We start from the raw sequence: 26281 nt of genomic DNA on the forward strand, positions 1-26281 counted from the left end.
AACATTAAGGAACAAAATATGACCTGTTTCACTACTAATATCTATCAATAAGACCGCGGTAGGCAGATGACACAGGTAAAGCTGTCTCCTTGTATTCAACAGAGAATAAGTCACAAAACAAAGGAAGTCGGCTACGAAATATGTGATCCCTGAGCCTCAAATCCTGTGCTGACCTATATACCTTCAGCTTGATAAAAGAAGTTCCATGAAGTACTACTGCTCAGTACCTAAAATGTCTTCAATTATACAGGCTTTGTAAAAGAAAGGCTTATTTTAACTCAAGAGCTCAATTCAGTAAACATGAAATAATGCCTGTCCCTAGCAGCAATTGCACATTACTTCCAAGGGCTCTTCTTCAAAATTGTAGCACTCTATCCTAGCCAAGCCCTTACAGCAAAAAGTAACTTTGTCATATTACAAGCAAACTGAAAATACAAGCATTAACAGAATTTTAAGAGTACATAACCAGCTTAACGCTAGAAAATAAAACCTAACATTTCTTCTTATTAGAATTACTTCTTGGTACACTATAAACTTGAAATAGGCAATAAGTTACTTTTCTGGTTTGGGCTTTTTTTTTTTTTTTTCCTGAGGCTTCTCTTTTGCTTTATGAAAAACACAGGACAGGATGACAACTTTGGAGGATACTCAGCATTTAATTTTTTCATTTAATACTACAAGCTGTAGCAAACAGGATGAGCTACCTCTGTAGTGTATTTCACAAATGTAAACAAACCAAACCCTGCAGCATGGTATGAGCTGGGACAGTAACATGCCCCCTCCTACAAACACAGAACAAAGGTATAGAAAAGATGAGATAAACCAGTAATTTTGAGGAACCCTATTTGCATCCCAAAGAACAAGGATTTGTCCTGTTGATCATTACAAGAGGCTGAATTTGAAGATTACGTAATATTAGCTGAACATGTGCTTAGGACTATTGCAAATCCAGATGTGAACAATGTGAGTCAAGGTTTAAAAAGTACAGCTTAAGCAGAAAGCAGCTGTATCAACTATTTTAGCAAACCAATCAGAAACCAGAAACTCTACCATATGTTTAAGCCTTTAAATCAATATAAAGCTCTGCTTCCTGAGCAAAATAGTAACCTGCAAGAGTGACAGGTTTTCATTGCTTGTATGGGCCAGCTACAAGAACACTGAATATATGTTTATTTTGATACAATGGTTCAGGCATTTGACCAATGACAAAATGAAAGCCTCCTGGATTCAGCAGCAGGTAACATTGTAGACTATTTACCTTCCAACCTGATACATGTTACTCTTTCCCTCTAGTTCTTGCCAGTCTTCCCCCTTCCTTGGTCAGATTCTGTCAGTCTTCCCAGAACGAGCTGCCTTAGAACTAGCCAACAGTTTTTGACAAAAAAATTCTCAATTTCAGTTGAGGGCTGCCACATTCACTGTATTTCTGCCAGTGGAATAGACAGTCAGTTCTTCCCATCCTGCTGTAGTGAATACACATACATACACACACCCCCGTACATATATATCTGTACACATAAACTCACACACATGCTTAATAGTCCCAATTATGTGATTAACATACTCATATGTAACGACCCAGAGTTTCAGAACTTTCTCATAAATAGAGCAGAGAACACCTAACATAAACCCACCTCAAATAAGTCTTCTGCAAAACAAGCTAATTCCTGCCTTCAGATGTAAGCCTCTCTCTCTGGTTTGCAACTTTAAATACATTTTGAAAAAAAAAAAAAATTCACATTTAACATTTGTCCCATCATTGAAAATTAAAAAGTTCTTTACGTTTGAAACTGTTCCAGTCCACATCTCTCCAGTATTCCCCTTTGCATCTAACTTGGGTTATTTCTTCTTGTTCACAGTACATAGGGATGAGTGGGGAAGGTGATAAGAGGCAAGACAAGTCTTCTTGTTCCATCACCTAACTCAAACCTGATACCATCCCAGAATACAAGGAACAACAATCAAAGACAAGCAAAGCAACAGGGATCCCAAGCTGAGTTAAAACATGGCTCAGTCATGCACTAGGGCACCACAATTGAGGAGAGGGAGTTTTCTGTGTTCTGTGATCCAGAAAAAAAACTGAACTAAAATGGTACTGGCTCACCACAGTTAAGCTTGGGTGAACAGCAGTGCTCAGGTCTGCCGAAGTTCTGCTTGAGCAAACAGAAAAAGGAATTTTCACAAGAGCTTTCAACCCAGTAAAATTTGATGGGTTTCCACACAGATGCCCTAAACCTCACCCTGACAAACAGTAAGCTTCCTGATATGTGCCAAGACACTAACTAATTCAAAGTAGAGAAGGACTACATCTTCTCAAAGAAATTATTGCAAGGAAATTTTAACTTAATCAAGAAATAATTCTCAAAAACATTTGGACTAGTTTCACTAAAGCGTGACAAAATAATCACATGCCAAGTATGTAAAATTTCAACCACAAATGGGTAAACTGGGAAACCTTAGAAGCAATTGGGGAAATAGTCTTAGTTTGGAAAGTATTTGGCAATCTTAAATATGGCCATCTTAAGTACAGGCCTCTCAGGACATTGGCTGTAGTACTTCACTTTTATTCTGAACTTAATAACCTAAAAAATAAAAATAAAACCCAACAACCTTAAATAACCTAACACTCCTTCAAATAATTTTTCTCAAAAAAATGCAGCCAGAACTACAGAAAAAAAAACAATATTCACACATACCATTTGACAAACTGAATTAAAATGAGGCTAGCAGACAAATAATTACCTGGAAAAAAACCCAAACAAACAGTAACAACAAAAACCCCAAACAGTAGCCATAAGATAGTAAGTATAAATATACCTTGTCCTTGAGGAACTCCATAAAATTCAGCAGCTATCCTTGCTGCTTCCTTACGGTTTCCTTTCACAATGTAGAAATGACTAAGGATAGCAAGGCTGATCTTCACAAAAAGCTTAAAACAAAAAAGTGAAAGTATAGTAAAGTACACATTGGATAGCTGCTGGGCAAAAGGGCGACTTTCTTCTATGACAGTCATTGCTGCAGCAAAATCCCTCTCAGTGTTTGGGTAGGGCTCTCAAATGTGTTGATAAGATCATATGGCTCCAGCCACGCACTCTTGGGAACAACTGGTCCTGAGGAAAGAAAATATCAGCTGGTCATGATGCTTGCTGCTGAAAATATGACGATTATTTATACTGTACATAGTATTGAGTACACTACTGCTCCTGCTAGCCTGGTGGTATTCAAGTGGGACAGAATATAACGGACATGGGTTCCAAGAACCTGGATTGTACTTGTTCCACTTAAAAGGTCTGTTTCATTCCAAATTCTGCATTTCTAATGAATTTATTTACCCTATTAATACTTGCTTAAAAATACACCATCAAAAGTATTATTATTAAGAGCTACAATTTCATGTACTAAAACAGATAATTCAGTTTTTGCAAAAATATATTCTCCTGTAAAACTGTTCTTTTATGCTACTTCATTTTATGTTAATCTACTATTTTTTTTCTTATAAAACTAGAACCATATCAGTAAATACTTGAAATACACATTAATAAAGAACCAGAGATTTAATATATACTAGCTTTGAGAGTCTCCTATTATTTTATTCAGACTGGTTGAAGATATCTAGTATACATGCCTTATTATACAAAAACAGTATTAAGAGCAGACTATATAAACTAAACTCCCAGATATTTTTATAAATATCTGAGTATATAAAATTAAATTAATTAAAATGTAATTAAATAGATGCCGTAGTAAATATATAAGATGGAAAAATTCTATGCTTATGATAAATTCTTCTTTGCTCAGCATCACATTACTTTAAATCTATGACATGACAGGCTTTATTTCTCGGCCAGTTTTAGAGAGGGGAATCTAAATTCCTTAGATTTTTTAAGAATGAATTTGCTTATATACCATAAAGTTATTACTCATAGTCATGAGCAGCTACACACGAATTGTTCCATCTGTGTGTGAGCAATTGCTGAGTAAATAACAGTGTCACATGACACACAATGAGAAGCTGCAGGACAGAACTAGATTCTTAAGTAAGTTGTAACTCTAAAATAAAGAATCCATGAGGAAGGGTCCTGTTCTAAACTTCAAAATTTCCATTTAAATAAAATACAGCATCTTTAATCATAGTTTAAAATACTCTACTCATAGTAATCTTAAATTAAAACACCCTTTCTATTCTACCCTGAATTCTTTTGTTTGGTGGTCAGAAAAAAACATTTTAGAATGCTGGCAACTGTTCATCAGGAACAGAGGGTATGATCCAAATGTCACTGCATCCACAGATCCCCGGCTTCAATGAACAGCATAGCACACAACAAAGATATGACACAAAATCATACTTCTGAAAGGAAAGTGGCAAAATAAAGAGCTTCTTATCATCTGGCTCCACAACTAATTTATTAGAGTAAGAATAAGAGTAAGAAATCATTTTGTAAAATACATTCAAATAAACCTACAAAAATGAAGAAAAACAATTATAAAAGGAAATGTACTTGGAAAATATGAAGATTTTTAACAGACAAGAACTGAATTGTGCTTATCTTTAGTGAAGCAGATATTCAGCCTTGTTCTTTGAAAAAAAACCTAATCCACATGAAAGTCAAAACAGTAACTAGAAAATGCAATTAAAAAGTAGTTTACACTGCAAACAATATTATTCTGTGAAAAAATATATGCATTTTCTCTTAAATTTCATTTATAGACATTTTCTCATCCAGCCAGAATAGGAACTGCTCTCCTTATACCATAGTTAGAAGCAGGAGTGAGTACTTAAAATGCCAAATGAAAATCTCTTTTTATATTTGGCACATTGTTATCTGACACTGAATTGAGGTGTCATGTTTTCCAGAAGGATAAATAGGCACTATGTTCTGAGCCACCACTGTCAATTTCCGTTTCAATCATTAATAGGAATTAAATTTTCCTTAGTAACACATCCAGTATTGGAATTTCTTACTTCTTCCATACTTCTACTAGTACTATTAAGCTTAACTTAGTCAGTTCACAGAACTCCCTTGTCATCTTAAGTACTTGTTTTACAAATTTACTGCACAGAATAAGGAAAAATTGTAACTGTCTCGTGGAAAACATTTTTTCTTCTTCACAGAGTTTTACCCCACCCTTTTTTTCCTGACTTACTGTGTCATCCAGTAACTGCTTTTTCATGTGGACTTCTCCCACGTTTTGTTAATGAAATAGTCTTTCTTTGTAGAAGTGAAAATCCAAAAAGCAATTACTATAAATAACATCTGGACTTAACAGCAGCACTCAGTTCTTAGGTTGTTGTCTTCCAGTTGAATTGTTCTGTAAAGAGTTGACAAAAATAACCAAACCCTTTTCAAATATGAGGCTGTGGATGCATGCAATATCTTGTACATGATCTTTCAAAAATCCTCATTGATCTGTAAAACTTCTGCTTTTAGAAACGATATGAAAAATAAACGGGAGGGCTATTCCTGTATGAATGCTTGTCTACTGTCCTCTCAAAATTTTCCCTCCTTACCTATAAATTACATAAAAATAAAAGAAATTGAGTTTTGAGAATTTCAGTTCACACATGCTCATAAGAAGCTGGCAAAATTACTTTCCTAATATTTCTTCTTTTATAAAGCTCTGGAACTCATATGTGCCAGTTTAACTGGAAACTCTCCCAACTGCATTGCTTATCCTAATCTAAGGTAATAAAGCTCTGCAGAAATGGCCATTAAAGCTTGTTGGCAAACCCATGCTACCAAGCACCCCGTCATGAAAACAGAACAACTGTTCAGATGTTAATGCTCCCACGGCATTTTGGAAGAATCAACAACGTGAATACTGAACACAAAATAGCTGAGAGCAAGCCCACGCCAACTGGCAGGACCAGGAACAGAAAGCTATGGATTTTGGAACAGAAATCAGAAGCATAAGTAAATAAATAAAGGATCTGACAGTCAATGTGATGCCACGAGAGAGTGTAAAAAAACAGCATGCAGTGTTCCAAATTTTTTACTGCATGGCAACATGAAGCAATTGGAGTTGGTTCTGGCAGCACTGCAGAATACTCAGCTTCCAAATAGAAATGCACCGACAACATGAAAAAAATACACATTATAAAAATATCAAAGCACTTGAAAAGAGTAGTGGGTTAATCTGGACATTCAGATTTCCTGTATAGTTTTGACTTTGGGGAATGAAATTTCTCTGCCTCATTTCCTCGCTTGTAAAATAGTTTAAAAGCACAACTCAAGAAGAGTATTCTGAAGGGGACTGGCTTCATTGCTACTAATAAAACACTTGTATATTCTAGTGAAAACCATACTGAAACTAATAAGGTATTTAATAATATTTCTTTTAATACAAAGTTTGGATAACAAACATAAATAAAACAAACTATGAAATGTTCATTCACTTAATGGCTAGAAAAGGGATGTAAAACTATGTAAAACACATAAAACTATTATAACATTTGAAGTTTTATCATACCATACAGAAAAATGGCACCAAGCTAAACTGCAATATCTTAAACAACATTAGGATTTTGGTTTGTTTCAAGAACACAGTAATACTGTGACAGACAAGGATCCCCTAGTTTGACATACTAGCATATTCCCAGCAAGTTAAACAAGAACAGTATAACAATTTCTCTGGTATGCTTTCCCCATTTGTGGCATTTCACTATTTTAATACCATTAAAAAACTTCAAATGCTGGAACTGATGGTCTTAAAGCCCCTTTTAATGTAGCTTGGTCAGTAACCAGTTCCAAATAATATAACCAGTATATTCAAGATAGCAATATTGCCATTTATAATTACTATATAAGTGGTTAATTTCAAACTCCAGTGCTCAGACAACATAGCCTGCCCCTTAATGCCTCACCACGTAGTGGCCAAGTGTAGAAAGAAAGTATTCAGCAGCAGCACCTGCTTACGCTAATTTAAGCTTTTAGTGAAATCTAGTGCAACTTACCCACAAAATAAGTTATTATCTTTTAGAAAAAATTATGCTCCGTCTTCTATGATTATTACATAACCACATTAATAAACTATTTTATTCTGCTAATTTTTTCTCAATGCTTTAGAAGACTTGTATGCTTCATTTTCAGTAAGGCAAGACACACAAGAAAAATAACACAAAAGAATATAAAATCTTTGATGGCATTTTTTCATACTAAGGACATACTAATATCCTTAGAAATGTGATGTCTTTATACCATATGCTATATCTATATATATATAGTTCTGGAAAATATACTTACTTCTAATTAAATCTCTTGAAGTAATACCCTTACATTAACATAGCTGTACAAAAATAATTATACACATGGCACAAATTTTGTTAGCTAAGTGTTAACAACTTTCTTCAGTATTTTGGACAAGAATCTAAAACCTTTGAAAGTAAAACAGTTTTTTTGAAGATGAGCTTTGCAATACACTATCAGGAATTATTTGTATGACACTTCACCTGTATGTCCTCCTCCACATTTAAGAGATTTGGCTTAAAATACACAAGAAGTTAAGATATTTGTCCCGATTTTCAAACTTCTGGCTAACAACACATATAATTTAATTAATAAAACAACAGCAGATAATTTAATGAAGTTAATGGGAACTCTTAGGTGCTTAGAAGAATGCATTATTTTACACATTATAGACAACCCACCAAGAGAAACTTCTAAAACAGTTACCTCAAAACAGAAATAGTTTAAAATAAAATTAGTAAGAAGCCACTAGCTCTAGCACTGAATTTCTGATATAAGCATACAGTACTTGATGAAGGACTGAAAAACACTGAGAAGCCTGAGCTACCAAAAAGGCACTGTCTAATTCAGCATGAAAAATGACCTGCTTTGTGACCTATAGGTGTATGGGATGCTAATCCTCAATACTTAAAATGTTATCTGACTCATCTAACGTTATTGAATGTTGTTTATGTCATTTTCTCCTTGATGCATGTTCTTTAAGCATTTTTTTCCTATTCAGAGCATCTGAACTGAATAAATCTGGACAGAGAGTAACTATTTTAAAATGCATCTGCTAATATATATTGCTATGCAAAATATCACCTTAAGTTAACTTTGAAGGTAAGGTAAAAAAAGACACACATACCATAAAACAACTACTAAAAAATATTAAATGTTCTTTTCAGTAGTATCTTTCATAAGTTAAGGATAAATTAAACATATATGTTTAGGCACAGAAAAACAAACAAACCATATTTATCTGATAAGTACAAGAAATTCAGAACTTGGAGTGACTGGAAGACGTCAAACAGCTGCTGAGTCTTTTTCCAAATAGGAACTCAAGTGCAACCCAGACACAGCTCTGTCTTTGTAAAATATGAAGACTAGAGGCAGCCAAAGTACATACTTTGCATTACTGTTTTGAGGGAAGGAAAAGTGAGAGAACACAAACTTTGATCCAGCATATACCGAGCTTGGTTCAGATCTGAGCTGCTTTTTCACTGCACCTATCCTTAAAAATTCTACAGACTTGACCACAAGAGAAAGCCACATTCTCAGTACAAAAACGTGAGAGTTGTTTTGCCAACTAAAGTAAACACAACACTGTAAACCAAACAAATTTAAGGCCCACATCTCCCTTTTACAGCTTTTCTTCCTGAAGTACCTTAATGCCATGTCTATCCAGAATCTACAAAAGCAACTGTGAAGTTGTAACTGATACCGAAAATCATGTTTCATTCAGATTTCTGCAGGCCTTATAATGCTAGTCTCCTAATCACCCAACTAAACACTTTAACCAAAAATCCCTTTCAAAAAGCAATGCAATGACATCTTAAGTACCATAACACAAGAAAATCAGTGTCATAAAACACGCTACCATGCTCTTCTTAGTAGTCATACTCTGTCTTTTTACACACATTCTACTGAATGGCTATGAATTTAGACATCATTCTCCTTCTCTCCTAAGACTATGAGACACACCAGTTCATTTAAAAAGCTTGACGCACAAAAATTTATCTCATACAAGTTTTGTTATATAAATAGTTTCTCTCCATATTTTGCTGTAGCATGTTATTTTCATCCTTTCTCAAATTGCTCCATAAAGTCCAAATCCATGACTTTGGGTGGATATAATAGTTTGAGGCTATTTTCCTCCATTTTATTATAATCAATGCTCTGATATAGTTTAGGTTCTATACAAAACAAGTTCTTTTTCTTTGTAACATCACGGAAAGTTTGCTTATTCTATCGTTAGCTTTTAATGAATTTAAATTGGTTTTATTCACATTTTGTCTTTCCTGTCTGTTGAAAATACGACTATCTCAGAAAATATATCTAACTTGCATATCTGGATTTCCAGAGAACAGAATTAGTGGTCAAGCATTTAAATATCAGCAAGAATCTCTAGACATAATTGACATTTTCTATGCTACATGTATATCAAAACAAAAGAAGTAACTCAGATGTTTAAGCAATTACGAAATTCCAGTTTTCTAACTTCTTCGTTCTTTCAAAGAATACAGAGAAATTTTAAACCTGTATCACTTTGTTATACACCAACTGGATAGCTGCTTCTCACAATGGTGATAGACTCCCTTTCAACTATAATTCTAATATCAAACAACCCCTGCTATCAGCAACATTATCATGTGAGCAGGCTTGATCTGCTTAACCAGTCCATCTAATCACCGTCAGTAAAGTTCTATACAGGTGGGAAGTAGGTATAACTGACCTGGTGACAAATAAATTCAATCTGAGCCCTGCTAATAAACATAGTAACTTTGTTCTACAGATTGCAGTCCTCTTTGGATACCTAAAACAACTCAACTATTGAGAGTATTACAGAAGAAGATTACAAAATAAGTCATGCATGTACTTGGGAGACATTACTAAAAGCAGAAATGTGTCAGACAGCAGGCACACACTGCCTGCTGACAGACAAACTCTAGCAAATCTTGCCCCCCAGGAGTTTAAAAGTTACCACCTCCAGCTGCCCATTCCATTCCTCAGCTAAAGGTTCCCGTCTCTCCTTCTCCCTTCCTGGAAATCAACAGAAAGGAATGTGCACTGGTATTCAGCCCTTACAGTTAAAAATCTGTCAGTTTAAACTGTTGATGAGTTTAAACTAACCTGCTAGACTTTACACTGAAAAAAACACTTGGATTCCCTACTACCTGTTCTGCTACAGACATAGCAAGCTCCTGATAAAAAGTTGTAGCAAACTATGAGGGGAGAGTAATGTCAAAATGCACGTGCAAACTCCCTCTTAATATGAATATTTAGCTGTAATTTTGATGGCTCAATGTACAGATACAACTATATCACTAAAACTTTGAAGAGTCTCCTCATTTTGCATCTCTTTTCCTTTACATAGTTCCTTTCTTAGGTCCAGATATTTTCATCACCAACCACACGTCTATAGAACTTCACAGATTCCTTCTTCAACTCACCCCCTTCCTTAGGTGTGTGGTACTACAGATACTATGCTTTTGATATTTGAACTATCTTGGCTATTTCTCATTTCTCTAGTAGGAAATGCAACCACTCAATTTAAATTCTTGTAACTGAACCTGTATTTTTTGCAGTTTTTACAGTTAATCTTTTCTGTAATGAACTTAAAAATGTCACATATTCTCACTAAATAGTTGTCTCTAAATAAATACATTAATAAATAAATCTGGAATGTTCAAATCCTAGAAGAGCTGGTTTTCATCACATAGACAGTTAGTACATGAGAAATTAACTTGACAAATTTTCTGTTTCAGCTGACTTTTCAAAAGACCAGATTTGTACCTGTAACTAACACCTATCTGCCACTTTGAAATCTAGACAAACCTCTTCAGCCATTTGAATTAATACTAGTGAACTTTTGAAACTATTTTGGATCCACAGTAAGTTTTTGTTTATTTATGTGTAAGATCTTTAAATTATGCAATCAAGAAGAGACAGTTGTGAGTTATTCTAAAATTGAAAGTGTGCTTGAAATAATATCTCCGAGTTCTGAACGTTTTGTCATCACTTTGCTTGCCTTTCAAAATTGTTAATTTTCTTCTACAGTATAGACTGTCTTTTAATATTTCTTTCATAATTTAACTGATTTTTTTTTCTTCATGACTAACTTTTACTAAAAATAGTGAAAGCATCTGTTTCCTTTAAATTTATATCCACTATCTTCAAAGTTTTGCCAGGTTTTCTTCTACACTAAGTAAAAAAAATGCAGTTTCATTTGTCTCCTTTATGTGAAAAGTACATTCTAGTGCCTATGAACAGTATTAATAAAAGAAAATTACGAAGTCAAGTTCATGACTTGGTGATACCTACGGGAATTAAAAGATTATTCTGCAAGCATACGTCACTATGTCCTGATTCCAATGGCTAGTGTTCATATCAGAAAGGTTTTTTTTCATCCACTAAAATTGGTATCAGTTAACTGATATCATCATGACAGAGCTAGTAAAGCATTCTTTTCCTCAAGCTGAGGCATGACAGTCTCTGCTTGGTGCTTTTACAAGACCCATAAAAATACTTTGTGATGAAGAACTTGTAACCAGCCTACTGGAAGAGGTAAAACTAGAGTGAGGTGGATCAGCAGCACACAGGCTTCTTGCCACAGAATGCAAAGCACAATGAAGTGTGAAAGCTCCAGCTGAATCAGTGATGTATGAGAGGACTTTACCTAACATGGCTTTAAATGCCATGAAATGGGCAATATCAAATCTGCCAGGAGTCAAAAATTAACCATGTCAGTCTCCAAAACATACTTAGAGTTGGTTTTGGAGCCAAGAATATTTGGTTCCACCTCCAATTAAGCATTTTTATGCTGCTAAATGAGACAGTATTATAAAATACCACATTCATTCTGAAATTAGAAATTTAAAATTCCCTGAAATTTTCTTGCTAGAGAACGAGCTATAAGAACACAGAGGCAAGTGAAAATTTCTGTGTGCTTATCTGTTCATTCTCCTTACTTTGTAGATCCAAAGCAAAAATAAAAATGGAGGAGAGAAGGTTAGAAACAAAAACCCTTCAGTGCAGTCCAGAAACGCTGCTTCTCTTAACCACAGCCTTTCCACACCAGTTGTAAAAATGTTCCACCCAGAAGAGATGCTAAGTGAAAGGATGCTGTTGCAATAGAGACAAAAATTCCCCAAGTAGTTCATGGCCCTATTCATTTTAATCTTCACCTGCATACCCAGAGCTGCCTAAGAAGCTGTGTTGCTACTATCTCTTAAAAACATCTCAATAATTAATGAAAGACAAATTCAATAAAGTATTTAGACATTTATGGTAAAATTTAGGAAGTCTATACATGGCCCTAGACCAAAAAAAATATGTGTTTACAGTACTCATGTAGCTAGCTAGGTGCCAAAGATGCCACAGGCACCTAAACTTTTACCTGTACAATTAATTAGAAATTTAAATCCCGCAGAAGGCTGAAGGTGCTACTACCTCGGCAGAAGTTGGAGCCCCCCCTTCAGCCTGAACGAACAAACCTTACACCCCAAACTGTCATCCACCTCAAAGCTCCTATCTGTGTGTAGCACGTCAGAACCAATCTGACTTCAGCAGAAAAACAAAGAACTCACAGCAATCTCTATTGTGATTGTCAACACTTATCATTCTGTTTATAGACAATTAAAGGAATCACTCACCAATTGAACATCAGAGTAGAACCACCTCAACCAAAGAAAGCAAGCCACTTTCTCTCAGAAGATTACTCTAATAATCAGGTGCTGACTCAGATCAATCCTGTCAAAGTGTCAACGTTATTATAAAAAAAGAACACATGATTAACAGATCAAAGAGTATGTAAGAACACAATTCCAAAATTGGATAATTCTGCAGGAGGACAGGAGAAGAAGGGAGAATTCTGTACTCCCAATCCTGTATCTGCATTTTGTTCAATTAGTTTGTAATGAAAAATTACAAAATTTCTTGAAGCAAGAGCCAGCCTGAGCACTGCCACACCATAGGCACTCTGCTGATCTGGGACTGAGTACACTGCTCAGACATACTGAACACCTTACACCACTGCATCTTGGAAATGATCTCCCAAACTTTCCTGACTTCTAAAGATTCTATAAATTTGTTTTCATAATAATTGTATTTGATTCATTCAGACTAACACAACTTATTTAGCTGACAATTATTTCAGACATTAATATTATGCGACTATTCTTTACAAAAATAACAGATTTTACATTTTTCACAGAACAATTCAGAACTTACCAGCTACAGTGAATCAAAGAATCATAGAATGGCTTGGGCTTGAAGTGACCTTAAAGATCAACTAGTTCCAACCCACCTGCATGAGCAGAGACACCTCACACTTGAACAGGCTGCTCAGAGTCCCATCCAACCTGGCCTTGAACACTTCCAGGGATAGGGCATCCACAACTTTGCTGGGCAACCTGTTCCACTGTCTCAGCACACTCACAGCAAAGAATTTCTTCCTAATATCTAGCCTAAATCTATTCTCTCCCAGTGTAAAGCCATTACCCCTTGTCCTCTTGCTATATGCCCTTGATGTTTAACAGCACCTTCCCCTTCTCTTCTTCCCTCAGAACTGTCGTTTCATTTCAAAATTCATCTTCTGATTTTGCAAGATTTCAGTCTTTAAAAAGCTACAGGTTTCTTTGTCAGTCCTTGGATAAACTGTGCCATCTGTCTTCCCCTGCATACTGTGCTTTTAAGTGACATTTATTTAAGGGTTCTACTAAAGTAAATCCAAAACTGCATGAGCAACAGCCATTTTTGTTCACTTGTCTTAAGAACACATGCTAACATAAATTTGGCTAAACCTTCTGATTTTTGTCTTCTTCAGGAAATCTGGAAATTTCACTACTTTACTCCTCCAAGTTCTACCTTAGTTACTTAGTTTTCCCTAACTGGAGAGTTGTTTAATATCAAATGAAAAACTAAACAGCTACTTTAAGAACTCTAAGCAAAAGCAAAGGCAATTAAGCCTTTTGGTTGTAGATGCACAAAAAGACAAGTGTTCACATTTGGAACTATCTTTTAGATTGTAGCAGAGATTTCGCAACTTCTGAAATGTTTAAGCTCCTCAGCTGGCAGTAAAAGCTTCCTTGTTGCTTCTCAGTCTTCAAGTATTTGGGGGAAAAGTACCCACTTTTCAGTAACACTATATTCCAGACCATACCGTTTACCTCAGAACAACTAATGTTTTGCATAGCAAATCAAAACATAAAGTAATAACAAACCAACAAAAACCTTTAGACAAGAAACTCTCAGTGTTTCTGGAATTGTTCTGGAATATCAGGAAGGCTGAGAATTACCAAACGCAAACTGGCAAAGAAAGAGTTTATCATCAGAACATTGCTAGTCTACTCTCTTTGGGCATGTGACTGATTTCATTATGGCAAATTCACAGACACACAGAAATCAACAGCACGGTGGATGAGAGGTTCCCAACTGCAAGGCATGTCCCCCTAGGTACCTTCACACCTGTGCTACAGATAGTCAAGCTGTACAGATACAGAGCATTAGCATCATCTTTTTCCTCTTCCATACCCTGCCTTTATCTACAGGTTTTTCTTCCCTGAATCACAAACCTGACTCAGTTACAGGGGATGAAAAGAAACAGAACCATAATTACAGGACATACGTTATTTCAGAATGGCCTGTCAGCCCACAACTTCTTAGTCCCTTGTACATGAGCTCCTGTTCCTATTCCCTATACTTACAGCACTGGAATCTTCGGCTCAGAAGAGGAGGTGTTATATAACTGAACCACTGCTGACATCTGTTGTTCACCTCAAGAAATCAGTGTTAATCAGGCCTGGTGTACTTAGAGTAATACAGAAAAAAACCCAAAAAACAGACAACAAACCACCATTGTAGAGGCTCTTTCTCTCCCACCCCCAGTTCTCAAAATGCTTCCTATGCAGAAAGCAGGAATGGGGGGGTCAAGCAGGCCTAGGAAAAGGAGTTAGAAACCACCTCTAAGCTTTTGCTAGCTCTGATCCAAAGCGACATTTCAAACAACTGGCAGTAAAGTAAAAGACTGCCTCATCCTGCAAACCGTGTGGGATGACAGAGCCACATGGTAAGGAAAAGGATTCCAATGGCATGCACAGCTACTAAGTGAGGTTTCTAGACAAGATGACTTACATACTGAATATGTAAATAATAAAGCAGAAATTAATAGGAACAACCTATAAGAAACAAGATAGTGAATAGCATATCACAATACCAGTGAAAGCAAGATACAGTCATCAGTAACAAAACAAGCCTTCACCTTAAATGCTATTTACATTTTGTTATATAAATGCAAAATTGCACCAGAGCTACAAACTTCCCTCTAACAACAAATGCACTAGAAATGTAAGCAGGTGACAAACAATTAATTCACACACAAAAAAATGCTCTAATAGGTTATCAGCCCCTTTTTTTCCCCAAAGGTTATGAAGGAACCAGGACAAGAATATATACCATAAATATTAACGGTGGGAGCCCCAAAGGGCTGTCCCAAGAAGCCCTCCATCGGGGAACGCTCCCTGGGGACACAGACATGCCTCCACCCTGTGCTGGGGACCTTCCCCTGCCACGCCGGAGACAGATCCTCACAACAGCGAAATAACCTGCCCACGGCTAAACAGGACACAAGCAGGCACCTCTCAGCTTCAGGGACTTTTTAATATTTTTTTTTCCTCTAGAAACAGGCAGAGGCAGAAACTCTGCACAGGCTCTTCCATGAAAATCGGTCACCTTCCACACACGACAGCCACAGGGCACAGGGCGTTTCTTTCTCCGAACTCCCAAGTTTCACACAGAATCACAGACTCACTTAGGTTGGAAAAGATCTTCAAGATCACCGAGTCCAACCATTAACCCTACTCTTTGAGAGGTGCCGGAGAGGGTGTGGACCTCAAAAGGGATCGCGACGCAAAACTACATCCTAGACGGTCAGAGCAGAGACGGGGGTGTCAGAGGACAGCCCGGGAAGCAGGCGCACTGCCAGTTACGGCCGCCACCACCACGTCGCGCCCGGCACGACACCTCCCAGCCGCACGACAGCCCGGCCGAGCGCGGCTGCAGCTCCCGCTGCCGCTGCCAGGGGCGCAGGCGCGGCGCGGGAGGGGCGCGGCGCGGGAGGGGCGCAGCCCGGCCGCGCAGCCCGGCCCCTCGGGGTGGGACCGCGCCGCGCCCCTCCCTCCGCAGCCCCACCGGAGGCGCCGCTGCCGCCCGCTGCCTTCCTGCGCCGCCAGGCCCCCCGAGCGGCCCCCTCCCCTTCCGAGCAGCGGCTGGAGCCTGGGAGCCTGCGCGGGGCGGCGGCCGGGCCGAGCGGGGAGATGAATACGGTGCTGTCCCGGGCCAACTCGCTCTTCGCCTTCTCTTTGAGCGTGATGGCGGCGCTCACCTTCGGCTGCTTCATCACCACCGCCTTCAAGGAGCGGAGCGTGCCCGTCACTATCACCGTCTCCCGCGTTACGCTGTGAGTGCGGGCGGAAGAGGGAAGCGGAGGAGGGGAGGGCCGGGCGGCGCGGCGGCTGTCTGCCTGCCTGCCTGCCTGCCTGCCTGCCTGCCTGCCTGCCGGGGCGGGGAAGGGTCTGTCTGGGAGCTGCGGCAGCTCGCCGGCCGCCTGCCGAGAAGCCGCTGCGGAGCCAGTATCGGCCGGGGCGCCCCGCGGAGGGGAGGTCAGCGCCCGGCTGGGTGAGGGCGCAGGGGCGGGCGGAGGCCGCCGCGGAAGCCCCTGGCCCGGCGCTCCCCGCCGCGCTGCGCCCGCCGCGCTCTGCGCTTCCTGCCCGCGCTGCGCCCGGGCCAATGGGCGAGCCCCACGAGGCGCTGCGCGCCGCGCGCCCCGGGCGGGGGCTGGGGGGCGCCGCCTGCCGCGGGCGGGAGCTGCCGGGGGGCGGCCCGGGGAGGGCGCCGGGGGGGGACCCAGGGAAGGTGCCGGGGGGCAGTCGCGTTGGGGTGTGCTGGGCTATGAACATCACTCGCCTTCTCTATAAGGGGGTGCTTGCTTGCACGGGAGGCGAGCGAACCGTTTCTGAGGGTGCTGGGAGCTAAACTAGCATACAGTTTATCTCCCTAGTGTTGTCAGTTATGTCTCGACTCTGTGGGTTGGCTTCTTGCACACAGGGTAACCGACCCCACGTTCAAGACAACGTTAGCACCATCTTTAATTTTTTTTCATTAATTGTTCCCTTATATTTTTCCACTAGTGACATGTAACAGACACTTCTAAGTGGTGCCCAGCAGCAGGATGAGGGGTAGAGGGCACAAGCTGGACCACAGAAGTTCCATCTGAACGTGAGAAAAAACTTTACTGTGAGAGTGATGGAGCACTGGAACAGGCTGCCCAGAGAGGTTGTGGAGTCTCCTCTGGGGATACTCAGAACCTGTTGGGATGCCATGCTGTGCAACCTGTTCTGGGTGAACCTGCTTTAGCAGGGGGATTGGACTGGAAGGTCTCCCAAGGTCCCTTCCAACCCTTACCATTCTGTGATATGTTTTTTGCAAGCTCTGTGACAGCAGACTGACTGGGATGGATGGCTTATTTCCTGTGAGATGCAGCAGGTGTAGAATACTTAATACCACATCAGGAAAACATTTCCTACATGCAGCAAGATGCTCATGCAAATTTGTGCCAGGGGAGCCTTGTCTATATTTATTTATTTATTTTCTTGTGGAAAGGAACCTTTTTAACAGGAAACTATCCCAGGAAAATAAACTACATATTTGTAGAATCAAAGACTCAAAGTCTGGGTTGAAAGGGACCTTAAAGATCATCAGGTCCCACACCCCCTGCCATGGGCAGGGACACCTGCTTGACCAGGTTGCTCAAAGCCCCATCCAGCCTAGCCTTGAACACTTCCAGGGAGGGGGCATCCACAGCTTCCCTGGGCAACCTGTTCCAGTGTCTCACTACACTCACAGGGAAGAATTTCTTCCTAATGTCTAACCTAAATCTGTGCTCTTCCAGTTTAAAGCCATTGCCCCTTGTCCTGTCACAACTTGCCCTTGTGAAAAGTCCTTCCCCACGTTTCCTGTAGGGCCCCATTAGGTACTGGAAAGCTGCTCTAAAGTCTCCCCAAAGCCTTCTGGCTGAACAACCCCAACTCTCTCAGCCTGTCTTCATAGGACAGGTGCTCCGGCCCTCTGATGATTTTCATGGTCCTCCTCTGGACTCACTGCAACAGCTTGATATCCTTCTTATACTGGGGGCTCCAGAACTGGACACAGTCCTCCAGGTGTCATCTCATGAAAGTGGAGCAGAAGGGGAGAATTGCCTCCCTCGACCACACTTCTTATGCAGCTCAGGATATGGTTGGTTTTCTGGGCTGCAAGCACACACACCTTCCTGGCTCATGTTGAGCATCTCATCAACCAACAAACCCAAGTTCTTTCCCTCAAGGCTGTTCTCAGTCTGTTCTCTGCCCAGACTGGATTTGTGCTTGTCATTGCCCCAGCCCCTGTGCAGGACCTTGGTGTCATCAGAAAGCTTGCTGAGGGTTCACTGAATCCCACTGTTCATGTCACCAACAAAAATGATAAACAGCACCAGTCCCAATACCGACCCTGGAGGAATGCCACTCATGACCAGCCTTCACTTGGGTATTGAGCCATTGACTGCAACTTTCTGAGTGCGAGCACCCAGACAGTTCTAATTATGCTGGATTATTATTATTATGGTTTCAGTCATGCTAGATTGAGGATTGCGAACAGCCTAAGACCAGCAGAAAAGCAAATTTTTGATTGTGCCTTTGCACTGGACATAGAGGAGGTAGCAGACTAATGCCTAATTTGGATGAAATTTGCAGTGCTGTGCCAGTGCCTTCTGTGATGCACAGATCTGGTATTAATGAGAGGTCTTAGAGGTTACACATTACTCCATCAGATTAACAGGGATAGAGGATAAGGGTTACTACTTGGAAAGATGTTGCTTTTTGTAAAGGAATGGAAATTTGTAGTAAGGCTTCTATTGGGGAAGTTTTGGTGGTGTTTTTCTACTGTCTTCTAAAGTGTTTTTTCTGCTGGTAAACTTTTCTTTGAGATTGCTAAGATTAGTTTTCATGAAATGATGTTTTGATAGACTAACTTTCAGACTGCAATAAATTAAACTAAGAAGATCATAATTCATAAAATGTTTGTTCTGTAAAGAGTGAAGGTTCATAGCTGATTGCCAGCCTACTTATAGTGTTCCTCTTTGTCAAGGCTAAGTTTGGTAAATTGATAAGCTTTGTAAATATGTATTAAAATGTCTGTTGTGGCTCTGGTATTTTGCGGCTTATTTTTCCTGTGTGGTTTAGTGTGGCAATGTCAGGTATTACTCCAAATGTGAGTTTTTAATAGTCTTCCAAACGACATAATTTTTCATAATGCAGAAGAAAATAAGCACTTTTTAAAACACTGCTGTTTCAGTACATTCCAGGGAGAAATCTCGTAAATTGTGTCAGCTGCAAACCTAAACTGTTTTATCAGAATGGTTGGGGTGTGTTGTATGAAACTGACCACTAGGGGCTATTTTTAATAGAAAGTTAAGAAGTAATATTGAAAACTGGTGCCAGTAGAGAGCTAAACTGCCTGTGTTCATCAGCTTTGTGTATTTGGGGATGTCTGACACATATTTTAGTGAAATGAAATGTAGTGCAGTTGAGGTACAGATAGATACAGATATTTCTTAACAGGGAAACGTCTATAGACTATTTTATTTTGTAATGTCAATTGTATTTTTACCAAACCGTTTAAAAGAAAGTACAGAGAAGGGACAATAACAGTAAATAAGAATAACTTCTCTAATGCATGAAAGAGAAATAACGACAAAGGATAATCTTGTGGTTTGTTTTGTCTTAGAAAAAATGTAGAAGATTTCACTGGACCTAGAGAAAGAAGTGATCTGGGATTCGTCACATTTGACATCACTGCAGATATCCTTAACAGAAAAACTGGTTTGCGAACATTTTGAAATAAGAACATCTTGTAATCTATTTTTGTTACCTTATAATCTTCAGATATGCAGGACTTGAGGAAAACTAACCATTTGTCTTAAAATACAAATTTTAAACAGTGAAAATAGTATTTTACGTAGCTAAGGCAGTACAATAGAACTTGAAATAGCTCTTAGCAGATGACACAAGTTTTCTGTCTTTTTTAGTACTTGTATTTGAAATCAGGTTTTACAGATAAGTGCACTGTATTTAATAATGGGAAGTGCAGTTTAACATCTGGACAGTATTACCATTACATGAAGTTTGTATTGCTCGTTTGACATGTGAATTAATTATAAAGTTTATATAACATACTATTTTGACTGTTATACTGAATCTAGAAGCTCCGATGCACCTTTCAAACTCATTTCATTGTGAGCCTTGTAAAGTTCTGGCCACAAAATAGTTGCATGCAAGTAACTGTCAGGTTTTAAAAATAAAGAGACATTGTAATCCTTCAGTTGCTTAGATGTTAAACTATCAAATCTTTAACACTGAACAGTATGAGATTCATTGGGAAGCATATGAGGTACTATGGAATTTATCACATTGCTTTTTGGTCTCTTTCTCATGGCTTTTACCTTTTTGCAACTTTTCTTTTTTATTTCTCTGCTTCCATGTCAGTCTGTTTTTTACTGGGGAATTCTTTGTGTGTGTTGTTTAGTTGTGCTGATTTGGTTAGGTTTTTTGACAACAGAAGTGAATCATTCTTAGGATTTAGGATCTTTATATAAAAATTACCAAATAGGAGGCAGTGTGCTTTACCTTAATTGACTACATTAAGCCTTGCATTGCAGCTGGGTGAGATTCCTGGGATTTCTCCCTGTCTCCTGGGTTTTATCACTGTGTTAGGCAAGACATTGATTACCTCTGTGTTTCAGTTTCTCTGTTTTGGAGAATGCTACATCGTGTAAGCAAACCAAACAAAATACAAATCTTGAATGCATGTGAATGCTGGAGAAACAGGTTAATCAGACTTTGCAGGTGTGTGTTGCACAGGAATGAGAGGGATTTTTTTTGTTTTGTCAGCTGGGTCAGAAGAGGGGAGCTCTTAAGTCTTAAGTTTTACCTCTGAAATGCTTATACATCTTAAAACCAGACTAAAATTGTAAAGTAGACTAATGTAATTGTATGCCCTGTATATAGAGGGAAGCAGAGCAAGACAGGACCTCTAAAAGAAGTGTTATTACACAAGGATTAGTCTGCAGTACGTGGACAGAAAGATTCTGTGTTTAAATTACTTTTAATAGTAGCAGTAGTTTTAATTTTTTTATGAGAACTGTGACTTAATCTTTCATGCCTGACATAAATATAACTTACAGTGTGTAGAGCTGTAAATACAACTTTCTAATAGATTTGTTTGATGAAATTTCTACTGATACTGGTATTTAGCCGCTCTTAATTAATGTAAGCAAGTTTTTTGTCCTAAGAAGAATTAAAGAAAATAACAGAAAAAGAAACTTGGGAAAGTAAAGGAGGCAGTTTTCACAAACTCTTTTTAGCTTATTTAATTTGTGGCTAACTTTAGCAAAGATTAAATCCTACAAAGGAGACGTTCAGAATCTTGCTTATTGTTTTAAGTTAGGTTATGAGAAATGTTCAAGTAAACTTGAGCTTAAAAAATTATTCAGTCTTGGGATGAGTGGAGCAAGATAGCACAGATTTTGAGGCTGGTTGGGGATTCTGTTTAATTTATCCTTTGAGATAGTGGAAAATAGAATTTAAAAAGAAGACTGGGAGGTAAAACGTTACAGATAACCTTCATTGTGACTTGAAAGTTATTTTCCTTAGCAGTCACACACAGGGCATTTTATTGCCAAAATAAACAGACAAATATTTAGGATACCAGCTTTATTATACTGACAGACTCAAATGGCAGTCATCAGTTCTTCACTGTTAATCAAAAATTTGAAAAGTTTTGTGCCAGTCTAATAAGCTGACTTTATTTGTAGTAAGCAGGTAATTAAATTTGCTAATTCCTGTCATCCCGTCCAATATGAAATACTTCCTGTCTAGCAACTTCTCCAATATGGGTATTATAGGCTCTTTAATCTCCACTCTGCACCAATTTTATATTTAAATATTCTTAATGCTATTGTATCTTGATTCACAGTTGGATACCATTGTTCTTTGATAGTATAAATAATCACTTTGGAGATACTTACTGAAGAAATTCTGTCTTGTCTTTTCTGTTTAAGGTTTTTATAATAGATTGTCTAGCAGTGGGTTATGGGTACTAGCTTGCAGTGTCAAATACAGAACTCTTAAATCACCAGAGGAAATAGCTGTTGGGTTTCATATAGCAAAAAAACAAACCAACCAAAAACCTGTCACTTAAATATGATTAGAATATAAGTTTGAACTCCTGAAAGATGAGGTATGTTGAAAGGTAAGAACTTAATGTAAGTATCATAGTGTGTTTAGATCTAGTAAAAATAAGACAAGGTTATGTAAGTACAATATGGTATTTTTCTTAACTTGCATACATCTGCAGAGTATATTTGACTGGAATGTTAAACAATTGTTTCTATATTTGTCTGCAGAATATTCAACAAAAAACAATGTAAGTATCAAAACGAAAGTCAAAGCAATTACTCACTTTGTACTGCAGCTATTTTTAACATTCTGAAGTTCTGCTGGGAAGAGTTAAGGCACCAGCATTTCCTTCTAGTTTTGTCTGTTTTTACTGGCCTTCATGTTGGTTGTTTCCTTGACAGTTTAACTGCGGGGTGGGAAGTTCACCTCATGGATCCCAACTTGCTATGTGCCCGCAGAGTGGGAGAAAAGTAACACATGCCTTGTTCACTTACAGTAGTGAACTGGAAATGAGTGCTTTTGCTTAGTTGCTCTGTCTGTCCTATTTTTATATTTGTCTAGCCAGGTGTGGTGGGTCTTTAGTTCATAGATCACTGAAGTGTTTGCCCATACCATTTACTGTAGCCCCATAATACAGTAATGTTATCTTGTCATACTTACCAAAATAATTGCCCTTGCTGCATCCTTTTAATTGTTTGCTACTGATATTTCACTATGGTGAAAGCTGAAGGCTTTTTTCACTGATCTGATAGGAATTGTATGGAACAGCCTATGGGAAAAATATTTTAATTAAACACCGTGCTGCAATGGTATCACTGAATTCTAGCTTAAGCTACTGTACGCACATTGCAAAGATACAGTGAAGATAGAGTTGGAAGGGACCTTCAGGATCATGGAGTTCCAGCTCCCCTGCATGGGCAGGGACACCTCCTACTAGACCAGGCTGCTCAGAGAGTACTGTGTTTGTACTATAATAGTTTTTAGAGTTCTTTATTAGGGTCCGGGACTTCATTTTCTAGTTTGATCTTTTAGATATTTTTTCACATCACTAGGTCTCACAAATACTGAGAAATATTTTTTCTAAATTGTCCTATCAGGTACTAAACAAGACTGTCACCTAGCTACTTAAAAGAACAGTATGAAGTTTTAAATACTTTAGAATTTGGGATTTGCCTTTTGAATTTTTCATACGGTTCTTGGGGTTACACTTGCAATTCAAGTAGAGATTTTTTTATCTCAAAGTTGGAAAAATGTTCAATACCTAGGCAGTGTCATGATAGCTCAACTAAAGTCCTTTGTTTAAAACCAAGTCTAAATACAACTTTAAAAGTGACTTACTTTTGCAATTGAAAAGGAAAACTGAATATGATCTTGTAAGGTGCCTTGCTGACTTAATTATAATTGTATTTTTAGGCTCTAAACCAGGTGGTCCTTTGGGACAAGATCATGTTGAGGGGAGATAACCCAAGGCTTTTCTTAAAAGATATGAAGTCAAAGTACTTTTTCTTTGATGATGGAAATGGTCTCAAGTAAGTACATCCTTTTATCATTGTTATTATTATTAATGACAGTGTCTTGATTTACTTACATACTTCACATTTATTCTGGTTTTATGGCTGTTGCAAGGTATCTGTACTGCATCAGATATTCTGTCAGCCTCCTGCATCCTTGTAGATTGATTGTTAGATGAACTTGTGATACAAGATATCCTTTTCTTCTGTAAACTAGAAGAAGCACTGCTAATACAAGCTATAGGCTTTTAGGTTTCTGCTTCCAATAATTGGTTCTGTGATGTACTCAACTCCAAAGGAGTTAGGTACCTAACTAAAAAAAATAAGTCTTTTTCTGGAAAATAACAATTTCATAGTACATCATGAAGTAACTGCATAAGAATAAAAATCCTGTTGTTTCTAGATCAGGAATATAAGTAATATCCTAATTTATCTATTATTATTAAATATTAATCAAATTGGTTAACTTGAATATTTGTGCTGATAGTCTTTGTTGCTTTTGCAGGGGAAACAGGAATGTCACTTTGACTCTCTCCTGGAATGTTGTACCAAATGCTGGTATTCTACCTCTTGTAACAGGATCAGGACATGTGTCTGTACCTTTCCCAGATACCTATGAAACAACAAAAAGTTATTAAATTATAATACTGAATCCTAAGCAAGATATTTTTATACTTGTATATTGTGAATAAATTTTATCACGGTTTCTTCTCGCATCCCATGCACCCCTTCAGTGAAAAATACTTAATTTCCTCAGGTCTAGCAGCATAGGAAAAGGAAATGAAAGTTCAGGGTTGTTTTTTGGGGTTGTGTTGTTTTTTGGGGTTTTTGTTTTTTTGGTTTTGGTTTTTTTTTTGTTATTTTTTGTTGGTTGGTTTTTTGTTTTGTTTTTTTTAAATAAAATATTGAAGCTGAAAATTAAGGGAAAAGTGAATTGTGAAGTAATGGTTTTGGGGGGAAAACTGAGGATCTTATTTTCTTTCTTCTGGCCATCTGGATACAGATCTCCTTTTCTTTTAAATAAACATTTTTAAACCAGAAGATAGTGCTACTGTGGTTTGGTTTTTTTTGAGTTACTGTGATACTTATTTGTGTAGAACTGAAGTAACACCTTCTGGAGTCATTTTCTGGGAGTGCCTGAAGGAAGTGGCTATTCTGTTTCACAGCATTTTGCTAAATGCATGCTTAGCATGTTACAGTAATGTAAGCTTTCTCCTTTCTAGGACTGTCAACAGCTACTTTGAAAACTGATAGTTCATTATCTTGTCTGTCAGCCTGCAGATCTTGTTTTGAGTGCCATTGGATGCAGCCCACATGCAATTCTTTATTATAAAACATTTTAATTACTGCTTATAATGCAGGTAACAGGAGGAATAAAAATAAATCGTCACTGTATTAAGCATAAGAAAAGTAAAAGCTCTAGGTAAAGAAAGACTCTCTACAAAGCAACCACTTGATTTTTATTGCGATCTGCTCAGTGTGAAGAATGAACACACTTGTTCCAGATGGGGCCAAGACAGCTAGTATTAGAAGGGCCCTTCCACAGCAAGGGATGGGGCAGATGTCCTCCAAAACAGTCTGGCAAAATATTTAAGAAACAGAGGATTTCCCATGGGAACACAGAAAAATTAAGAGAGATTTACCAGCTTGAATCTTGATAAAAGCCTGCCTGCAAGTCTTCCTCATTTGCATTAACCAGAAAAGGAAGCCAGCAGTGTGTAGCAGTTCCAGTCAGTACCTCTGCTGAGAAAGCGGCCTGTCTGTGGCTGCACATCCTGCTCTGTGTGTCCACTCAGCTACAGCTGCAAATGCTTGTAGCTGGGAGGATGGAAAGAAGCAGCAGGGTATCAGGATTGCCTCTTCTAATAATGTTGGTTTATACTGATTGACTAGTGTTTCTTGTTCATGCATCCAAAAGGAGCAGCACTGGCCATTTTGTCCTTCCTGACATAGTTCTTAATGTATGAATATATTCAAAGTATGATCGAGGTTAATTTTTTTTTGTGAGCTCACCTAAGAGCTGATGCTTTTTGAGGAAACCAACTTGTTTTTAAAAAGAGATCTTTGGTATTTGTGAATTATCTGTGACTATTAATTACATTTCAGTGTGTTGGTGTATCAGTCAGAGGTTTTGAAAAAATTCCAAAAAGTGCTTTGTTCTTTTTACAAGCAATATTTTGTGGTTTAGGTGTGAAAATAAAATTTAGTTTTGCAGGAATCATATTTACATTAATTTCAGTTCTCTGAACTTGTGCTGTTTTCTACCAATTAGCATAACTGGCACCTGAAATACATCCTGTTTTTCTATGCTTTGATATCAAATGTATATATTTGATATCTAAAAATCTCTAAAACATAATTATTACAGAGAATACTGTTGAACAGAAGGAAAACAAAAGTTATTTTTTCAGAGATACTTGGGCTAGGTTCTGGAGTTATTTTGTTAATTGCCAATTAAGTTGTTGGTTTATTCATATGTTATATTCCTGAAATATTTACTGAAACTTATTTGTTGTGGCTTGACATTCAACCACTTCCCTGCATTCTTTTGGCAGTA

The 26281-nt window shown here is 38.1% G+C and overlaps 2 protein-coding genes across 4 annotated transcripts in view; one reads left to right on the forward strand and one right to left on the reverse strand.

The window, feature by feature from the left end:
- ASB5 (ankyrin repeat and SOCS box containing 5) overlaps positions 1 to 16406 on the reverse strand; it is a 37808-nt gene extending 21402 nt beyond the window's left edge. The window contains exons 1-3 of one of the 3 annotated variants that reach the window (XM_051620032.1): positions 16327 to 16406; positions 5146 to 5310; positions 2818 to 3110 (exon numbers count right to left, since the gene is read on the reverse strand). In XM_051620032.1, coding sequence (XP_051475992.1) covers positions 2818 to 3013 — 196 coding nt within the window. In that variant the 5' untranslated portion in view covers positions 3014 to 3110; positions 5146 to 5310; positions 16327 to 16406. Of the gene's footprint in view, positions 1 to 2817; positions 3111 to 5145; positions 5311 to 16326 lie in introns of those variants that run through there. The other 2 variants (XM_051620033.1, XM_051620035.1) reach the window with 2 other exon arrangements.
- Positions 16101 to 24765, forward strand: SPCS3 (signal peptidase complex subunit 3). Its single transcript, XM_051620037.1, has 5 exons — positions 16101 to 16401; positions 19764 to 19837; positions 22384 to 22460; positions 23627 to 23742; positions 24230 to 24765. The coding sequence occupies exons 1-5, from the start codon at positions 16259 to 16261 to the stop codon at positions 24360 to 24362; spliced, it is 543 nt and encodes a 180-aa protein (XP_051475997.1). The 5' UTR covers positions 16101 to 16258; the 3' UTR covers positions 24363 to 24765.
- Positions 24766 to 26281: the final 1516 nt, after the last annotated feature.

This window comes from Apus apus, chromosome 4 (genome assembly GCF_020740795.1).
Source record: "Apus apus isolate bApuApu2 chromosome 4, bApuApu2.pri.cur, whole genome shotgun sequence".
NCBI classification, from domain to species: domain Eukaryota; kingdom Metazoa; phylum Chordata; class Aves; order Apodiformes; family Apodidae; genus Apus; species Apus apus.